Below are 17,458 nucleotides of genomic sequence, written 5' to 3' on the forward strand. Positions count from 1 at the left end.
AATCTTTATGTTGCTATTAAAATCTATTATGTATAATTCATCAGTAATTTTCCTTTACCTTTCCATTGTCTGTTTATTTCCCATACTTTGTGGTGTGTTTAAAATCTTATCCCAGGGCCACCTGGGTAGTTCAGTGGGTTAAAGCCTCTGCCTTCAGCTCAGGTCATGATCTCAGGGTCCTGGGATCGAACCCCGCATTGGGCTCTCTGCTCAGCAGGGAGCCTGCTTCCTCCCTCTCTCTCTGTGTGCCTCTCTGCCTACTTGTGATTTCTTTCTGTCAAATAAGTAAATAAAATGTTAAAAAATAAATAAATAAAATATTATCCCAATGATGATCTTAGGATTGGGATAGGGAAGTTTTTCCTCTCTCCTTTTCAGAGGCCATATTAGGCCACTGGAGTTGCTCATCCACCTTCATTTATGGCTATAAACTATATATTCTCTCCTATTATTGTCGATTCACTGTGCCCCTTGCAAAAGTGAATTACTTCGACCTGAGCACTCCATCTCATCTCTTGTCTCCCCTTGGCAACTGCAGGACAATGCTTCAACAATTTTCCATTTTCTACTGGATCTTTCCCATCTGATGCAAATCTGCTTTTGTTTTCTCACAACAGCATAAAAACTTCTGCTGATTCTGTTTCTCCCTTTGGTTATTGCCCAATTCCTTTGTCCTTCTTTCCAACGAGTTTCCTCAAAAGGATTTGTGTACTATTTTCCTCATCTCGTTCTTTCTTGAACTCACTTAAGCTTTTGTCTCTGTTATTCCTTTAAAACTGTTCTTACTAAGCTTAGATTTCCATCTGGTATTAGTTTCCTTCTGCTTACAGGGCTTTTAAAAACATTTCTGGCAGTACAGGACTTCCTGTGATAAACTCTTAGTGTTAGTATGTACGAAAAAGTTTTTATTTTGCCTTCATTTTTAGAAGATGTTTTTGCTGGGTAAGAATTGTAGGTTAAAAGTTTTTCTTTCATACTTTAAATATGCTTCCTAAGCAGTCTCTGGATTTTTTTTTTTTTGAATCTGACAAAAATTGTGCTATCCTTCTTATCTCTGTTCCTCTGTACCTATTGTGTCTTTTTTTAAATCTCCTTTTCCCTACCCAGTTGCTTTTAGATTACCCTCTTTATCCTTGGTTTTAAGCTATTTGATTGTGATGTTTATTGGTGTAGTTTTCTTCTGGGACTCTGGGTTTATAGTTTTAATAAAATTTGAAAAAATTTTGGCCATTATATTTTCAAGTGTCTTTTTTTGTCACTCCCTCTTGGCTCCTTACGGACTCCAATTACACTTATGTTAGGCTGCTTGAAGTTGTCCCACAGCTCAGTCTCTGGTTTGGATAGTTCCTCATGCTTACTGTATTTAAGTTTGCTGATATTTTAGTCTGTCATGTTTATTATTAATTTCATTTAGTGTCTTTTTCATCTCAGTCTTTGTGGTTTTAATTTTTAGAATTTTGATTTGGGTCTGAAAAAACACTTCAATTTTACATGTCTCCATTAACATGTTCAGTATTTACTCTGGCTTTTTGAATAGAATATAGCTATAATAACTGTTTTAATGTCTTTGTTTATAGTTCTCTCATCTTTGCTCTTTTTGGATTTGTTTGACTTTTCTCCCAGTTGTGGGTTGTTTTTCTATCTTGAAGTACTTGGTAGTTTTTCTTTGGATGTCAGACATTGTGGATTTTACCTTGTTGGAAACTGAGTATTTTGTATACATAGAAGTATTCTTGAGCTTTATTCTAGGGCAGGGTTAAGTTATGGAAATAGTTTAATCCCCTTGGCTTGTATTTATAAACTTTTGAGGGGGGCAGTATCAATGTAGAGTTTAGTTGGGGGTTAGTATTTCTCAGTACTAGGGCAAAACCTTTCTTAGTCTTCCACCTGATGACCTACAGATTAGGAGATTTTCCATTCTGTCTTGTGGGAACAAGCACTATTCCCTGTCCTATGAAATCTTCAAAGGCTATTTCTTCCAAATTTTTGGTGTGTCTTTTTTCCTTGGCTTGCATGCATGGGGTGATCAGTAGTCACGAAAGACTCAAGGTACTCTTTCTAGGTAACCCAGGCTTCTCTCTCTGTGGCTCACTCTTCTCTGTTACTAAGTACTTAATCTGTACCCTCTTTAGTTCTCTGCCAGTTCTGTCTTTTCAACTCAGAGGACTGTCCTCTCTGCCTGGGTTCCCTCTTCCTGTGCTTTGTCTGGAGTTCTCTTCAGGAATTAATTTAGGGCAGTCCCAGGGCTTTCTTTGTTTTTGGTCTCCAGGGATCACTGTACTTTGTTGTCTTGATGTTCAGTGTCTTAAAAACCATCGTTTCCTATATTTTATCCAGTTTCTTATTTGTTTTGGGAGAGGGTGATAAATCTTGTGTCTGTAACCTCTTCTTAGCTGGAAATACAAATTCTGACTTAGCTCATTTTAGCCAGTAGAAAAGAGGAGATTTTTTGTTACATCTTGAAAGTTTACTTAAAGTAAAATTCACATACTGATGTTAAATCTAAATGGCTTACCTTATGTGTTACTGTTGTTACGCTTGATGGATATTTTTTGATTTATGTGATCACACACAAGTTCATGGATGGCAGAAGACATTTAAGTAGATATGTGTGTGTTCGGATTTCTGGAAACTGAAATCAAAGCCTAATGGTAGACTTTGGCCAGAAACTAGAGCCAAAACTAGACTTTGGTATATCTCTAACTTGCTACAAGAACTACTTATTTTTAATAATAATAATAAAAAATAGGGGCACCTGGGTGGTTCAGTGGGTTAAGCTGCTGCCTTCCGCTCAGGTCATGATCTCAGGGTCCTGGGGTCGAGCCCCACATCGGGCTCTCTGCTCAGCGGGGAGCCTTCTTCTTTTCCTCTCTCTCTGCCTGCCTCTCTGCCTACTTGTGATCTCTATCTCTGCCAAATAAATAAATAAAATCTTAAAAAAAATAAATAATAAATAATAGTAGTAGTAAATAAAAACAATAAATTTTCCCCATATATTTGTAAATCTGTGCTCTCTTTTTTTATATTTATAATCTAAAAAATATTTTTATCTTTTGTTTTCCAAATGAGAACACAGAAGATGAATCATTTGCTTCTGCCTTTGGACTTTTATTTTGGTGTTCTTAAGGACAGCATAATACTTTATTTATTTATTTATTTATATTTCTTTATTTTCAATTGGATTGATTGATGGAATCATCAGTAATTTTGTTAGAGATTTTGGGATTATAAAGAACAGTAATCTTGAAGACTAGTCATGATATAGGTCATGTATTGGTTCATGTAAAACAAATGACTGGCATACTTAAGCTCATAAATATGTTGTGTTTTACAGGTCTTTGTAAACTCTTTGTTTGATTGTCATCTGTCATCTCTATTAACCGATCATTTATTTGAATTAGTGTAATAAATAATGGTTAAGGTCTCCACCTAGCTCATAAAAGGCTATAGTCTAGCTTAAATGGTGTTGACAGTCATTGTGAGGCCAGTTGAATGCTGAGCTGTTCTGAGAACAGAACAGAATCCTAAGGAGGTCATTGGCGCATTTATTGTGGGTAAACTGGGGATTGACTGATGGGATTTTGTTGTTGGAAGTTTAGGGAGTGGAATTAAGGGCTGATAACATACTGTAACACTTGGGCAAAAGTGTAAAGTTATGCTTGTATTAAGGTGTAGAAACTGTCCAAATCAGCTAGAAGTTTTTTTTAGTATAGAATTTTAATGTTTAAAAAAAAATATTTGAAGTTAGGATCTCAAAAGTTTTTTCTCAGATATTAAGTGATTTACCTTTTTCATTCTTAATTCCATGAAAACATATTCCAGTTTGCCTGCGTTCTCTTATGTTTTTGTATAGATGTCATCATCCATCTTAGATGATAAGGTCAAAGTTACTAAGACAAATTTTAGCACTAGCCTGCATCTCTGCATTGTGAACAGCATTTTGTGTGGCGGGTATCAACCACGATTTGATATTACTACACTTACATCAGTGATTATCAGTAGAGTTATCGTCTGCCACTTCAAGAAATGATACAGAGTGTGCCTATCAAGGCAAAGATTTAACTCGTTATTTTATTTTATTTATTTATTTATTTATTTATTTTTTAAATGATTTTTATTTATTTATTTGACAGACAGAGATCACAAGTAGGCAGAGAGGCAGGCAGAGAGAGGAAGGGAAGCAGGCCTCCCGCCGAGCAGAGAGCCCATCCCAGGACCCTGGGATCATGACCTGAGCCCAAGGCAGAGGCTTTAACCCACTGAGCCACTCAGGTGCCCCTAACTCGTTATTTTGAAAAATAAATGATTTTGACATTGTTGAGTGGTTACTCTATACCAAACAGTTTTTTAATACTTCATGTGAAATAAGTCACTTTTGATATATGACTATAATTACATTTTGCTACTGAGAAAACTGAAGCGAAGGGAGGAAAGTAGCTTACTAATGTCATATAGCAAATAGTACATTTGAGATATTCAAGGTGTGAAGATTGAGTCTGTGCTTTCCACCACTATGCTTAGTTTTGGGATGAGGAAACATGGGCAATTCATGCAAAATTAGTATGGTATCTTTTCTAAAAATTGAGAATCAGTAAATTTTTCAGAATATCCAGGTTAGGATAGTGGTGTAAATAGTGGTGAAGGACTTAAACTTTGGAATTCTTTAAAATTCACTTCCAGTATTTGATTATCTTAAATAGCTCTATCAAGTCAAATAAATTGTCAACCCTCCCTTAGCTCTGCCTTTTTCCATCTGTACAAGCACAGATAATAGTAGTCCTTTCTGGTTATGTATTGTTTCCCCTGAGACATTATACTGAGCTATTTTAGTATTATTTTCAAGACAGGAAGACCCTGCAGTTTTTTTCCAGGAACCCATTTGCTTTAACTGACTCACGTATCAGACCTTGGACACTGTTGTTTTTTAAAGATTTTATTTATTTATTTGACAGACAGAGAGATCACAAGTAAGCAGAGAGACAGGCAGAGAGAGAGGGGGAAGCAGGCTCCCCACTGAGCAGAGAGCCTGATGTGGGTCTTGATCCCAGGACCCTGAGATCATGACCTGAGCTGAAGGCAGTGGCTTAACCCACTGAGCCACCCAGGTGCCCCTGGACACTGTTGTTTTGATGACAAGTGTCCTTTGGGAAAACCTCTTACATTGTCAATGAAAAGTTTGTGGTTTTCCTGTTCATTTCTGTGTTATGTATTTTGTTTCAGAATGGCTGAAATGGTAGTTTTAAGAGTATTTGGAAATTGTAGCTTTATAAATGTCTGATATTTTCTAAGATGTATATTAAGCTACCAGTGTAGTCAAGGTGAAACTAATTTATTCAGGCTTTAAAGCTCAACAGCAATAACAACTCAAATTGTTTTTATTGTTTAACACTTTTATATTCTAAGTATGAATTTTTAATTTACTCTTTCCATAACCATACGTGGTGGGTGATTTAATTTCCTCACTATACAAAGGAGAAATATGAGGCTAAAAAAATGCAAGCAGTGGAGTCAGATTTTGAGTGTATCTGTCACCCTAGAGTCTGGGTGCTTAACTGTGATGATAAATCACCTCTCCTTGGGTATTGAGATCTTAAAATTGTATGTTTAAAAATAAAAGGGGAAATACCTATGTATCATTCTTATGTCGTGGAAATCAGGACAAGAATTATATACCCCAGGCCTCCTGGGGAACTGAAACAGGAAGTCCTCAAGAATTGAGGCAGTTCCTGGCGCCATTTCTTTCTCTGTTCTCTTTCATTAGTTTCTGTCTCTACATTTTGGCTTCCTTTGTACGTGTGGTTCATGTGTCCATTCATAAAATGGTACCTTCAACACCAGTTTCTTTAAAATCCAGAACCATCACCAAATAACCTAGCCTTTTATGGTCTGAATTGCATTTACTTGTGAAATAGAATCCTTTCATCCTGTTCATACTCTGGATTGTTTTCTTCTGGGTCAAGTGTCCATCCTTTAGTCACACAGCTGTGCCAATGAGTGATAGGTTGAGGAGGGATGACTGAACACATTCAGAGATATACACTTATCTTGGTAGGGAAGGAGGTATGTATTGGCTGAAAAGAGCCCTCAATTGTGTCTGTACTAGCATGTATCAGATTTTATTAAGCACTGTCATAGAAATAACACAAATACAAAACACAAATATAAGTGCAGTTGGAATAAAAAGAAAAATATAGCATCAAAAATATGAAGTATAAATACAAAATACAAATAATATGTATGTTAGAGATACAAGGAACTGATACCAGTTTATCATCTAGAAGCTAAGTTCCTGAAACTGGCTATGTAAATTCCATAATGGTTTAGAAGAATGTATTTTAAAGAATCCTCTGCATAAATATTTTTGAGAAGAAATTTGAGTACTTTTGTATTTGTATTATCAATTCACCCTTTCTTATAGTAGGTATAATTAGGCACATAATTGGACATGCTTACCACTTTTTATTTGCAGTACATTATTTAAAGATTTACCTCATAGAATTTCAGATTCTATTTTCTGATTTAATTCCCAGATTTCAACAGATAAAAATTTGTCATTTTCTCATGCATTTTCAATTATTGGTGACTGCTTTTAAAATTTCTCTAGTTAGCCTGCCTCATTTCTATGATTTACAGTTTTCTGTGAAGTTTTAGAAAATTCTGAACAAACTGATTCTGTAGGAAACATACTGGAGAGGGTTAATGGAAACTGATGAGTTTTAGTGTACTTGGTTTAGTTAACATTTTTCCACCTTAGTTTCAACACAAAGTAATTCTAGTGCTTTCTACTCATATTTCTAGTGCTTTCTGCTCACATTTGTGATCAAAATGTTGAAGATGTATGAGATATAAAATACACTTCAATATTGTTTGTTATGAATTGTGTTGTCTTGGGATCATGTTTTAAAAGGGAAGTATAGGGGCGCCTGGGTGGCTCAGCGGGTTAAAGCCTCTGCCTTCGGCCCAGGTCATGATCCCAGGGTCCTGGGATAGAGCCCCGCATCGGGCTCTCTGCTCAGTGCAGAGCCTGCTTCTCTCTCTCTCTGCCTACTTGTATTCTCTATCAAATAAATAAATAAAATCTTTAAAAAAAAATAAAAGGGAAGTATATATTAATTTTTAAATGATAATTTCAGGGAAAATACAATTCTGTGCATTTATTCAGTTTTGACCCAACATTTTTGGGAGCCAAATAGTTCTTTTACATTAACTACACTATAGATAATCTTCCTGAGCTTTTTAAAAAAATTGCCTTTTTTTGATATCTTAATTCTTTTATTTTGTTAATCACATGTTTTGGCAGGTATCTATACACTCATCCTAGGCTTACTAAAATAGTTCAGTGACTAGAATGCCTCATCTTTTCTATATGGAGATTAGCTTTATTTTCTGAAGTACATTGATCCTAAAGCCACAGAACTCTACTTTTAGGTTCTTTGTGTTCATGTGGTAAAGAGAATTTCTTAGGACTTTTTCCCCCCCCTATGTATCACAGATATGAAACAGTTGCCATTTATTCCAACTGACTGGAAAATTTCCAAGGCAGGCTTCCTCCCTGCTTTTTTCATCCCCATGCTTTTCTTTCTAGAATTTCTCTCTCTCTCTCTTTTTTTTTTTTAAAGATTTATTTATTTGACAGGCAGAGATTACAAGTAGGCAGAGAAGCAGGCAGAGAGAGAGAGAGGAGGAAGCAGGCTCCCTGCTGAGCAGAGAGCCCAATGCGGGGCTCTATCCCAGGATTCTGGGACCATGACCTGAGCCGAAGGCAGAGGCTTTAACCAACTGAGCCACCCAGGCACCCCTCTCTCTAGCTCTTGAACCTTTCCCAAGCTAGGTGCAGTTTCTGAACATCTCAGTGACAGTGATTTTTCCGGGTATATCTACTGGATTCTACAAATATCAGGAAGAACAAAGAGGAATGGGCAGAAAATAGGAAATTAGAAAAATATGAAATAGAAGGAGTTGGAGCAATGAGGCAGGCCCCTTTAACTTTTTAAAAGGGTATTTGGAAAACAAAGTGAGGCACTAGTTAGAACAGCAAAATATATAAGCACTAGAATAGACCTGGGTTATTGCTTTTCAAAGTTATCTATGGTTGAAGGACCAGATTTTTCATGTCCAGTTCATTTTAAATGGGGCCTACATGGTAAGTACATTTACCACATGCTTGGGTCTTAGTCTTTGAAAATGTCTGTTACTGTGTAGGTTTCTAAATGGCTTCTTTCTGTTTCTGTACATACTGTAGACAGGTATCAGTTCCCTGACCAAAATCAGTCTCCTGACATGTTGAGTAGTGTTGATCGTAAAATGTTGTTTCTTCATTTTGTAGCTGAGGTTACTAAATCTCAGGAAAGTGAAATGATTTCTGAATATTATACAGCTATTAAAAATTTGTTTTTTTAGTTTTAGTGGAAGATGACATAAAAGCAAAATTTGGCCTTTGTCTGAAAATGTTCATTGCCAGTATATAAAAGTCAGAAAAATATGCCTCTGCGGCTGGGAGTTATTCACTTTGGGGGATATTGGTTGGGGATATTCACTTTCTGCATTATGGGTTTCTTAAATAATCTTTTGTGTGATCTTATATTTTTGAAATCAGAAAAAAATCAATAAAGATATCAATTAAAATAATACCAGAACAGGAAAAATGAGAAATGAGAGAAAAAGCTTAATAATTTAAAATATTTCTTTTATATTATTAGAGTAATGAGTTTATATGAGGATAGTGTCAAGAGATCAGGCTGAAAAGATTGTCAGGAATAGGATTGGAAAATGGTATGCAAGCCATAAAAGGTGTTTGCTTCTTCTCTTTCTCCCAAATAAAAAGCAAATGACTTTTTAACTACAGCAGGGAGCAACTGATGGATTTTCTATAATGAATACAGAGCAGGTTGGTTTTTAGCAAAGAAAATTTTAGTGCATTTTCTTTATCTATTTTAATGTAAGATTAATAGAGATCTACTTCAGCTTTATAAAATATAGTTCTGAACACTGCAGTCAAATGCCTCTCAACTATAAATAATAGCTTCACTGGTAGGAGAACACAAAAATATGAGGTAGTAATTGAGATTAGCATTTATGGTGTTTTGAAACACCCTTGTCACTACATATCTGGTAAAAATGCATGTATAAATGCATGTATATACACACACATACACACATACACACATACATACACACATGTACTGGCCATAATATAGAATATATTATACTGTTGAGCACAGTATACTTAGCTTTGCTGTTTGTTATTTTTTCAATCTTGGACAAATTATTTTATTTCTTTGGGTCTTGGTTTTCTCATCTACAAAATGAAGATACATAATATAGAATTATTATGAAGTTAAATGAGTGTGTGTGTGTGTGTGTGTGTGTGTATGTGTATGTAGAGACACAATGTAAGATAGTACCTGGGAAATAATGAGCATTAAATAAGTACTTTTATTGTTGTTATGATCAGTAGAAGACATTTTATTAAATAAATTTTATAAACATGTAAGAATAAGGTGACTATAAAATACCAAAAATGCCCCGGTTGTTATCTGAAAATTGCCACCTCTGGATTTAAAAATTTTGTTTCTGAGTCTACAGAGATTATAAAATAGTGAATTTAAGGTTACTTAGTGTTTTCTCTCTTACAGTTTATTAGAGAAGATATGAAATATAAAGATGCTACTAATAAACACAGCCATCTGCACAGAGAAGATAAGCATATAACTGTTGAGGATTTATGGAAACGGTGGAAAACTTCAGAAGGTAAGACTGTTTTAGTGAACTGAATCTGCTCTTCTGCCCTGCTTAGCCATTGTTAATTCACTAATTGCAAATGATTTTATGAAAAAAATAAAAATAACATTTCTGTGAGGGTATTTATATTTTAGTAAATAATTTTTCCATTTTTGATTTTGAAAAATGCTCTTTTATCTTATGATTAAGGGTCAGCCCGTTTTCAGCCCGTTTTACCTTATGCTAGAATAAATACGATAATGCATGTTTGAGAGCTTAAAGTTGTGGAGTATTGCTTCACTTGTTAAGTGACATCATTATAAAAGGTTTATCTAGTAAATATGAGTCCCAAAGTTTTTTGTTATTGCGAGCAGTTCCTAAAGTCTTCAGAAGACACAGAACTTTTAAGCTTTTACTGAAATAAATTTTTTATGAAGTCTTCTAAGACTTGCATGATAAAGTTCTGTGATTTATATTTTACTACTTCTCTGGTTTTAGATCCTCCAGCCATCTCATGGACAGTAATTGTTTAAGGCAGGAAAGGTGTATGACCTAAAACCTCAACTTGATTTCCTAATACTAGAAAGCTCCAAAAATTTAAAAAAAAAAAAAAAAAAAGAAAGAAAGAAAGTCCATCAAACTTACTCTTCTTCTTACTTTTATTTTATTTGAGTGACAGTGAACCAAAATGTTGTTTTCCTAATGTTTTTATGTTTCTATTCTTTTACCAAAACATTTATGATATATATATTTTCCTCTCTAAGTTTGAATAATAAAAGGAAAGGAGGAGAAAGATGGGACAGACTACTGCACAGTAGGATAAAGACACTTTATTATAAATTTACTAGACTGGTTGTGGTAACATTTGGAAATGGAAAAATTTTCTTAGAAAACTATCCCATCAATGCTCAGTATTTTTTATTAATGTACAAGGAGGTTTATAGCTTGCTTACATTTTTGTTTTCACTTTTTAAAGGAGGCATTTGTTAAAATACACTGAGAAGAAGAAAAAGAAGGAAAAAAATATCACTAACTTGATTGAAAAATACATACACTTAAAAATCTGTCTTTCCATTTCCCTGCCCCATACCATTTTTAAGTAATAGGAATTTGGGTAGTATTGCGAATGAAAGAATGTACATTTCATGGGGGAGAAAGTGCTAGAATGGTGGAAAACTCAGAAAAACTTACTCTGCTTACAGGTATGCCTTAGAGATACTGTACACACCACCATAATAAACCAAATATTGTAGTAAAGCCAGTCAAATGAGTTTTTTTGTTTTGTAGTGTGTTTAAAAGTTATGTTTATACTATACTGTATTCTGTGAAGTATGGGATAACATTATGTATAGAAAAATGTACATACCTTATTTGTAAAATACTTTATTGCTAAAAAGTGCTAATCATCCTCTGAGCTTTCAGCAAGTTTTAATTTTTCTGTTGGTGGAGGTCTTGCCTCAGTGTTGGTGGCTTCTGGCTGAACAGTATGCTGCTTGCTGAAGGGTGGTGTGGCTATGGCAAGTTCTTAACATAGGACAACAATGAGGTTTGCCACATTGATTGACTCTTCATTTCATGAACAGTTTCTCTGTAGCATACAGTACTGTTCGGTAGCATTTTACACAAAGGAGAACTTTTTTCATAATTGCAAAACCCTGCCCCTCTTTATTAAACAGGTTTATGTAATAGTCTAAATCCTTTGTTGTCATTTCAACAGTCTTTGCAGCATTTTTACCAGGAGTAGATTCCATCTCAGGAAACCTCTTTCATTTGGTCATCCACAAGAGGTGACTCCTCATCTGTTCAAATTTTATCATAAGATTGAAGCAATTCAGTCCCATCCTCATGCTCCTCATCTCATTCTAGTTCTCTTGCTGTTTCCACCCCATCTGCAGTCGCTTCCTCCACTGAAGCCTCAATGTCATCTATGAGGGTTGGAATCACCTTCTTCTACACTCCTGTTAATGTTGATATCTTGCCCTCTTCCCATGAATCATGAATTTTATTTTTTTTAAGATTTCATTTATTTATTTGACAGAGAGAGAGAGAGATCACAAGTAGGCAGAGAGGCAGGCAGAGAGAGACGGGGAAGTAGGCTCCCCGCTGAGCAGAAAGCCCGATGCGGGGCTCGATCCAAGGACCCTGAGATCATGACCTGAGCCGAAGGCAAAGGCTCAACCCACTGAGCCACCCAGGTGCCTGAATCATGAATATTCTTAATGGCATTTAGATTAGTGAATCGTTTCCATCCATCAGAGGAATCACTATCTATGGCAGCTATAGCTTTATAAAATATATTTCTTAAATAATAAAACTTGGAAGTAGAATTACTCTTGATTCATGGGCTGTTGAATGGATGTTGTGTTATCAGGCATGAAAACCGTTATCTCATTGTACATCTCCGTCAGAGCTCTTGGGTGACCAGGTACATTGCTAGTGAGCAGTAATATTTTGAAAGTCTTTCTTTTTTCTGAGCATCAGGCCTCAACAGTGGGCTTAAAATATTCAGTAAACTATGTTGTAAATAGACGTGTTGTCATCAAGGCTTTGTTTTTCCCTTTATAGAGCACATGCAGAGTAGATCTAGCATCATTCTTCAGGGCCCTAGGATTTTTCATAATGGTAAGTGAACTTTGCCTTCAACTTAAAGTCACAAGCGTCTTTAGCCCCTAACAAAAGAATCAGCCTGTTCTTTGGAGCTTTGAAGGTCACAGGCATTGATTTCTCTTTAACTGCGGAAGTCCCAGATGGCATCTTCCAATATAAGGCTGTTTCCTCTGCAGAGTATCTGTTGTTTAGTGTAGCTACCTTTGTTACTTATCTTTTGGAGAACAGCTTCTACATCAGCACTTGCTGCTTCCCCTTGCACCTTTCTTATGGAGATGGCTTCTTTTCTTAAACCTCCTGAACCAACCTCTGGTTGCACTTCTGTTAGCTTCACCTTCCTTGGGCAACTTCCTCACCTCTCAGTCTTCACAGTATTGAAGAGAGTTAGGGTTTTAATTCTAGATAAGGCTTTGGCTTAAGGGGACATGGTCGCTGGTTTGTTTTTCTATCCAGACCACTAAAACTTTCTCTGTATCAATAGGAAGACTATTCACTTTCTTACTATTTGTGTGTTAACTGGAGTAGTACTTTTAATTTCTTTCAAGAACTTTCCTTTCCGTAGACAACTTGGCTAACTGGCACAAGAAACCTAGATTTCAGCCTGTTTTGGCTTTGACATGTCTTCCTCTCTAGGCTCAGTCATTTCCAGGTTTTGATTTAAAGTGAGAGACATGTGATTCTTCCTTTCACTTGAACACTTAGAGGCTATATTGTAGGTTTATTAATTGGCCTAATTTCAGTATTGCGTCTCAGGGAATCGGCCCCGGGGACGGGTGTGGGGGATAGCCAGTTGATGGAGCCATCAGAAAACACACAACAATTTATCAATTAAGTTTGCTGTCTTAAAAAAATTAGCAGTTTCCAGGGCCTAGGGTAGAGAGAAGGATGAATAGACAGAGCACAGAGGATTTTTAGGGCAATGAAACTATTCTGTCTGAAACTATTATGGTGGATCCATGTCATTATATATTTGTCCAAACCGTAAAATAGACAAGACCAAGTGAACCCTAATGTAAACTCTGGACTTTGGATGATAACAATGTGTCAACATGGGTCCATCACCTATAAATAATGTACCACTCTGGTGTGGGATGTTGATAATTAAGGATGTCATATATGTGTGGGGTAAGGGGTGTGTGGGAAATCTCTGTACTTTCCATTCTGTTTTGCTGTGAACTTAAAACTGCTCTCAAAAACATAATCTAATAAAAAATATTTTAAAATCATAAATTAAAAGTAAAAAAATTAAGTTTGCCATCTTATACGGGTGCTGTTTGTGGAACCCCCAAATAGTGACAATAATAACATAAAGATCAGTGATCACAGATCATCATAACAAATATAATAATCATGAAAAAGTTTGAAACATTGTGAGAAGTATGCAAATGTGACACAGAGACATGAAGTGAACAAATGCTATTGGAAAAATGGCGCTAATCGACTTACTTGATGCAGGGCTGCCACAAACCTTCGATTTTTGTGGGCAGTGTCTGTGCAGTATCTGTGAAGTGCAGTGAATAGAAGTGTGGTCAAACAAGGCATGCCTGTGTATGAAATCTCTCTGCAGTATGGAGGCAACATTCAATTCTAATAAAGAATTAGAGACCCATTATAACATCTGTTGCTATGAGTATAGTTTAGATTTTGGATATGCGATAGATAAGTTAAGTGGAGCTCACTTAAATGTGCTTGAATGAGGGAAAAAGGATTTGACCACTTGTTACCACCCACAGTGCTTCCCCCCTGGTTCAGCTCCCACCTCTTGCCTGGGTAACTGCAGCAGCTGCCACAGGGGTCTCCTATAGTGTCTTTGTGCTCTGCTGCATTCTGGACTTCACTTAGCAGAGTAATCTGTTTAAAACCTAAATTAGATTTGCTCAGAGGAAAAGCTGAAGTCTTAACAAAGACCTGTATGCCTCTCCATGATCTGTTCTCCCCTCTTTCTTCTTCTCTTCCCTGTCGTGTGTAGCTGGCCTGCCTCACTCCTGGTGCTCTATCCCAGGACTGGAGATGTCCTCATGGACCCTCAGGGAGGCCCACCCTCACTATTTTAAGATCACAGATCACACTCCTCTCTCCCCACTTTTACTTTTTTTTTTTTTTGCACTCCTCTCTCTTAGCTTCACATTTTCTTTTTCCCGTATCATGTGTCATCTTCTAAGACCTCATGTAATTGACTTATACGTTATGTTGGTGTCCTTTCTTTCTCCTGCCTCTGAGAATGTCTGCCTCAGAGAACAGGGCTTCTTTGTTTATTTTGTTTATTAAATGTATCCCAAATGTATTGGGACTCTATCCTTAAACCTGGTTTTGGTTTCTGACCCTAGGGAGTTTGGTGAGATCTTTTGTGATCTGTGAGCTGTTTTGTTTTGGTTTTGTTTTGTTTTGGCTTAGGGCCTTTCCAAGTTGGGTTCTCTTTAATCTCTTTTTTTCCTTGGGTTTCACCTTAATTTCTACCCGCTAAGATTTTGCCATTATCATGGTAAGATTTCCCTGAGGCACCAAAGAGGTGGCCTAAATTATAAACCATATGGTTCTCACATCACCTTCTAGGGGAATATTATGTTTGAGGAGTAGTCTTAAGGCTCCTATTAACACAGCTGCATGGGAGGAGAGAGAATGAGCCTTGGGCCTTGAATTAAACCTCCTCTACATGCTTTAGAGTGACCTAATTGATTTTCTCAATACATATGAGACATTTATTAACGGTCATGTAAAGACAGGGTATTGTTGCTAGATGGTTTTTACATCATAGCTTGACAAACCCCAGGTATCCTGGAGATCGCTCAGGGACAGGGCATGTTGAATGTGCAGGATTCTGCTTTTATCTGGATGTCGTGTTTCTGATTAAGATTTTTCTTAGGAAACAAAAGGTGAGTCCTCTGAAAAGGTTTGGAAACTGCTGGTATAGACATGAGTATGTACTTCTAGGGATTACCTGTAAGTCATGGTTGTTAGGTGAATCTAATACACACAAGTACTGGCATCCATGCATGCCTGCTTACACGTACAAACGCTGTTGTACTGTGCCCGTTTTCATTGTGTCTCCAGTGCCTTATATACTTTGATATTCAATAAATATTTGTTGAATAAATGAATGTATCATCCCTGATGAGCACTGGCTACTCAATGACTCAGTTCATCCAATACTTTTGAGTATGGGCATTTCTGTTACAGTGAGATGTATGCATTCTTGAGAAGGTTATGTTTTGTAAACTTATGAACTGAAAAATTCCAGAGTTTATGAGAAAAATGGGTTAGAGCAGGCTACTCAAAACCTATGCAACTTTGTAACCAGTGCACTAATAGTGCTAGTAAAAATACTAGCACAAGTTTAAAAGATATGTTAAATTCCTAATCAGTTAATACAGTAGTGAGTATGGGCCTTTACCTTAAACAGATAGGTCAAGATAACTTCATGGAAGGAGGTGTTAGGATTGAGGTTGCTAAATTAGGCAGACAAAAGCAGAGCTCATGAATTTGAGAAGTGATCTACAAGCCTTGCTGAGACAGGCGGTGGCCAAATGGGACTGAGAGGAAGGAGTGTGAGCAGACGGTATGTGCACAGCCTGCTGTTTTGCCATTTTGGATACTTTGTATCCATTTGTTGTTACTTGGCAGTATAAAATGCTAACATGTGAGGAAAAGTCACTCTTGAAATGATAGACTTTTATATTTTATTGACATGATCCTTGTTTACCAGTTGCATGCAAGCTAACTCATGACGCAGAAGCACCTGGAGTAGAACAGGTTGTGTCTGTGATGTGCTCACTAGGCATTGGATGCCAGGTATTGATGATGAAGGAAATGTATCTCTGGGCTATGACGTATAAGTAGCTGAGTAGGAAAGACAAATAACTGCAATAAATGGGGATGTGTATCATAATAGGAGTAAGTGTAGGATATGGAGGCAGCTCACTGGAAGGAGTAATTCACTCTGGTAGTATTAGACATGGAAGATGGTGTTTGCGATAAGCTGTGAGGGTTGACCAAGAGTTCTGGGAAGGGATGAGGAGGCGGACCATAAATGGTGGCCCCCCACCATGGGTCTTGCAGGTACCTGAAATTTGCTAGAAGTGGAAGTGGCATGGTCTAGGAAGTATGTGGGCTTTTGAACTATACAAATTTAAATCCTAGTCCTTTTACTTAATGAGCATTAAGGCATAGGATACATTTTAAACTTCTCTTATAAAATAGAGTTTTTATGTGATTTAAATGAGTACTGTAACAAAAGTGCTTGGCATAATTTCCAGCATCATCTGGTAGGTACTTAGAAAATGTTGACTTGTCCTTGTAATGCTGAGTAAACTAAAATGTTACACTGTACTGAAAGTTTTCTCAGGTTTTTGATTCACTCTCATAATATTCATAAATAAAATAAAAAGATATACTAGGCTAAATACTTACCATTGTAGTATACAGTTTTCTGAAGGGTGAAACAGATCTAAGGTCTTTATGGAGATGTCAACTAGGGAAAAGTAAAATTGTGTTATGCAGAAATTGATCCTGATCTTACATAGAAAAATTACAGGTCATGTGACTATACTTTTTTTGCTTGTGTGGTGAATGCTTGGTCAGTTTGCACATGCCAGCAGTGCAGTGCAAATGAAAGCCATTTTAAAAACTAGTGTTGGATTTCAGATAGATTTTGATAAATTGGATAAGTTGTTAGAATTACTAAATGCGGTTAAAAAGTAGTCAGATACCTGATGAAGGGAAATGTATGTAGAAAATTATTAGTTGTATATAAGTTTTAAGCACCATAATAGATACAAACTGATTAAGTAATGTACTGTTTTTAAAAATGGTAGTTCATTGGATTAAATAGTTATTATAACATGTGACAACCATGACGTAATCTTTCTATCCTGTTTGTTTAGCATGGGTCTTATCTTACCTAAGGTCACTGTGTAATTTTGGGCTTTACAAATTGAATAGACATTTGGAAATTTAATTTTTTTATTAGAAATTTAAAGGAACTGAAATTGAGAGAAGAGAGATGTAGGCATTTAAATAATGGTTGTTTTCAAGTGTATTTAAATCCTAGCTAGAGAGAGATGATCAAGAGTATTTTCTTTCTGTTTAGGAAAGCAGAAATGTAAATAGAACATAAAAGGTTTTATTTATTTAT

General features: G+C 36.2%; 1 protein-coding gene across 2 annotated transcripts in view; it reads left to right on the top strand.

Annotated features, from left to right (window-relative positions):
- Positions 1-17,458, top strand: part of STIM2 (stromal interaction molecule 2) — a 144,548-nt gene that overhangs the window by 75,300 nt on the left and 51,790 nt on the right. For both annotated transcript variants that reach the window (XM_059382100.1, XM_059382110.1), the window contains exon 3: positions 9,636-9,750. In XM_059382100.1, coding sequence (XP_059238083.1) covers positions 9,636-9,750 — 115 coding nt within the window. The remainder of the gene's footprint in view (positions 1-9,635; positions 9,751-17,458) is intronic.

The sequence above is a fragment of the Mustela nigripes genome, chromosome 1 (genome assembly GCF_022355385.1).
Source record: "Mustela nigripes isolate SB6536 chromosome 1, MUSNIG.SB6536, whole genome shotgun sequence".
Lineage (NCBI taxonomy): Eukaryota > Metazoa > Chordata > Mammalia > Carnivora > Mustelidae > Mustela > Mustela nigripes.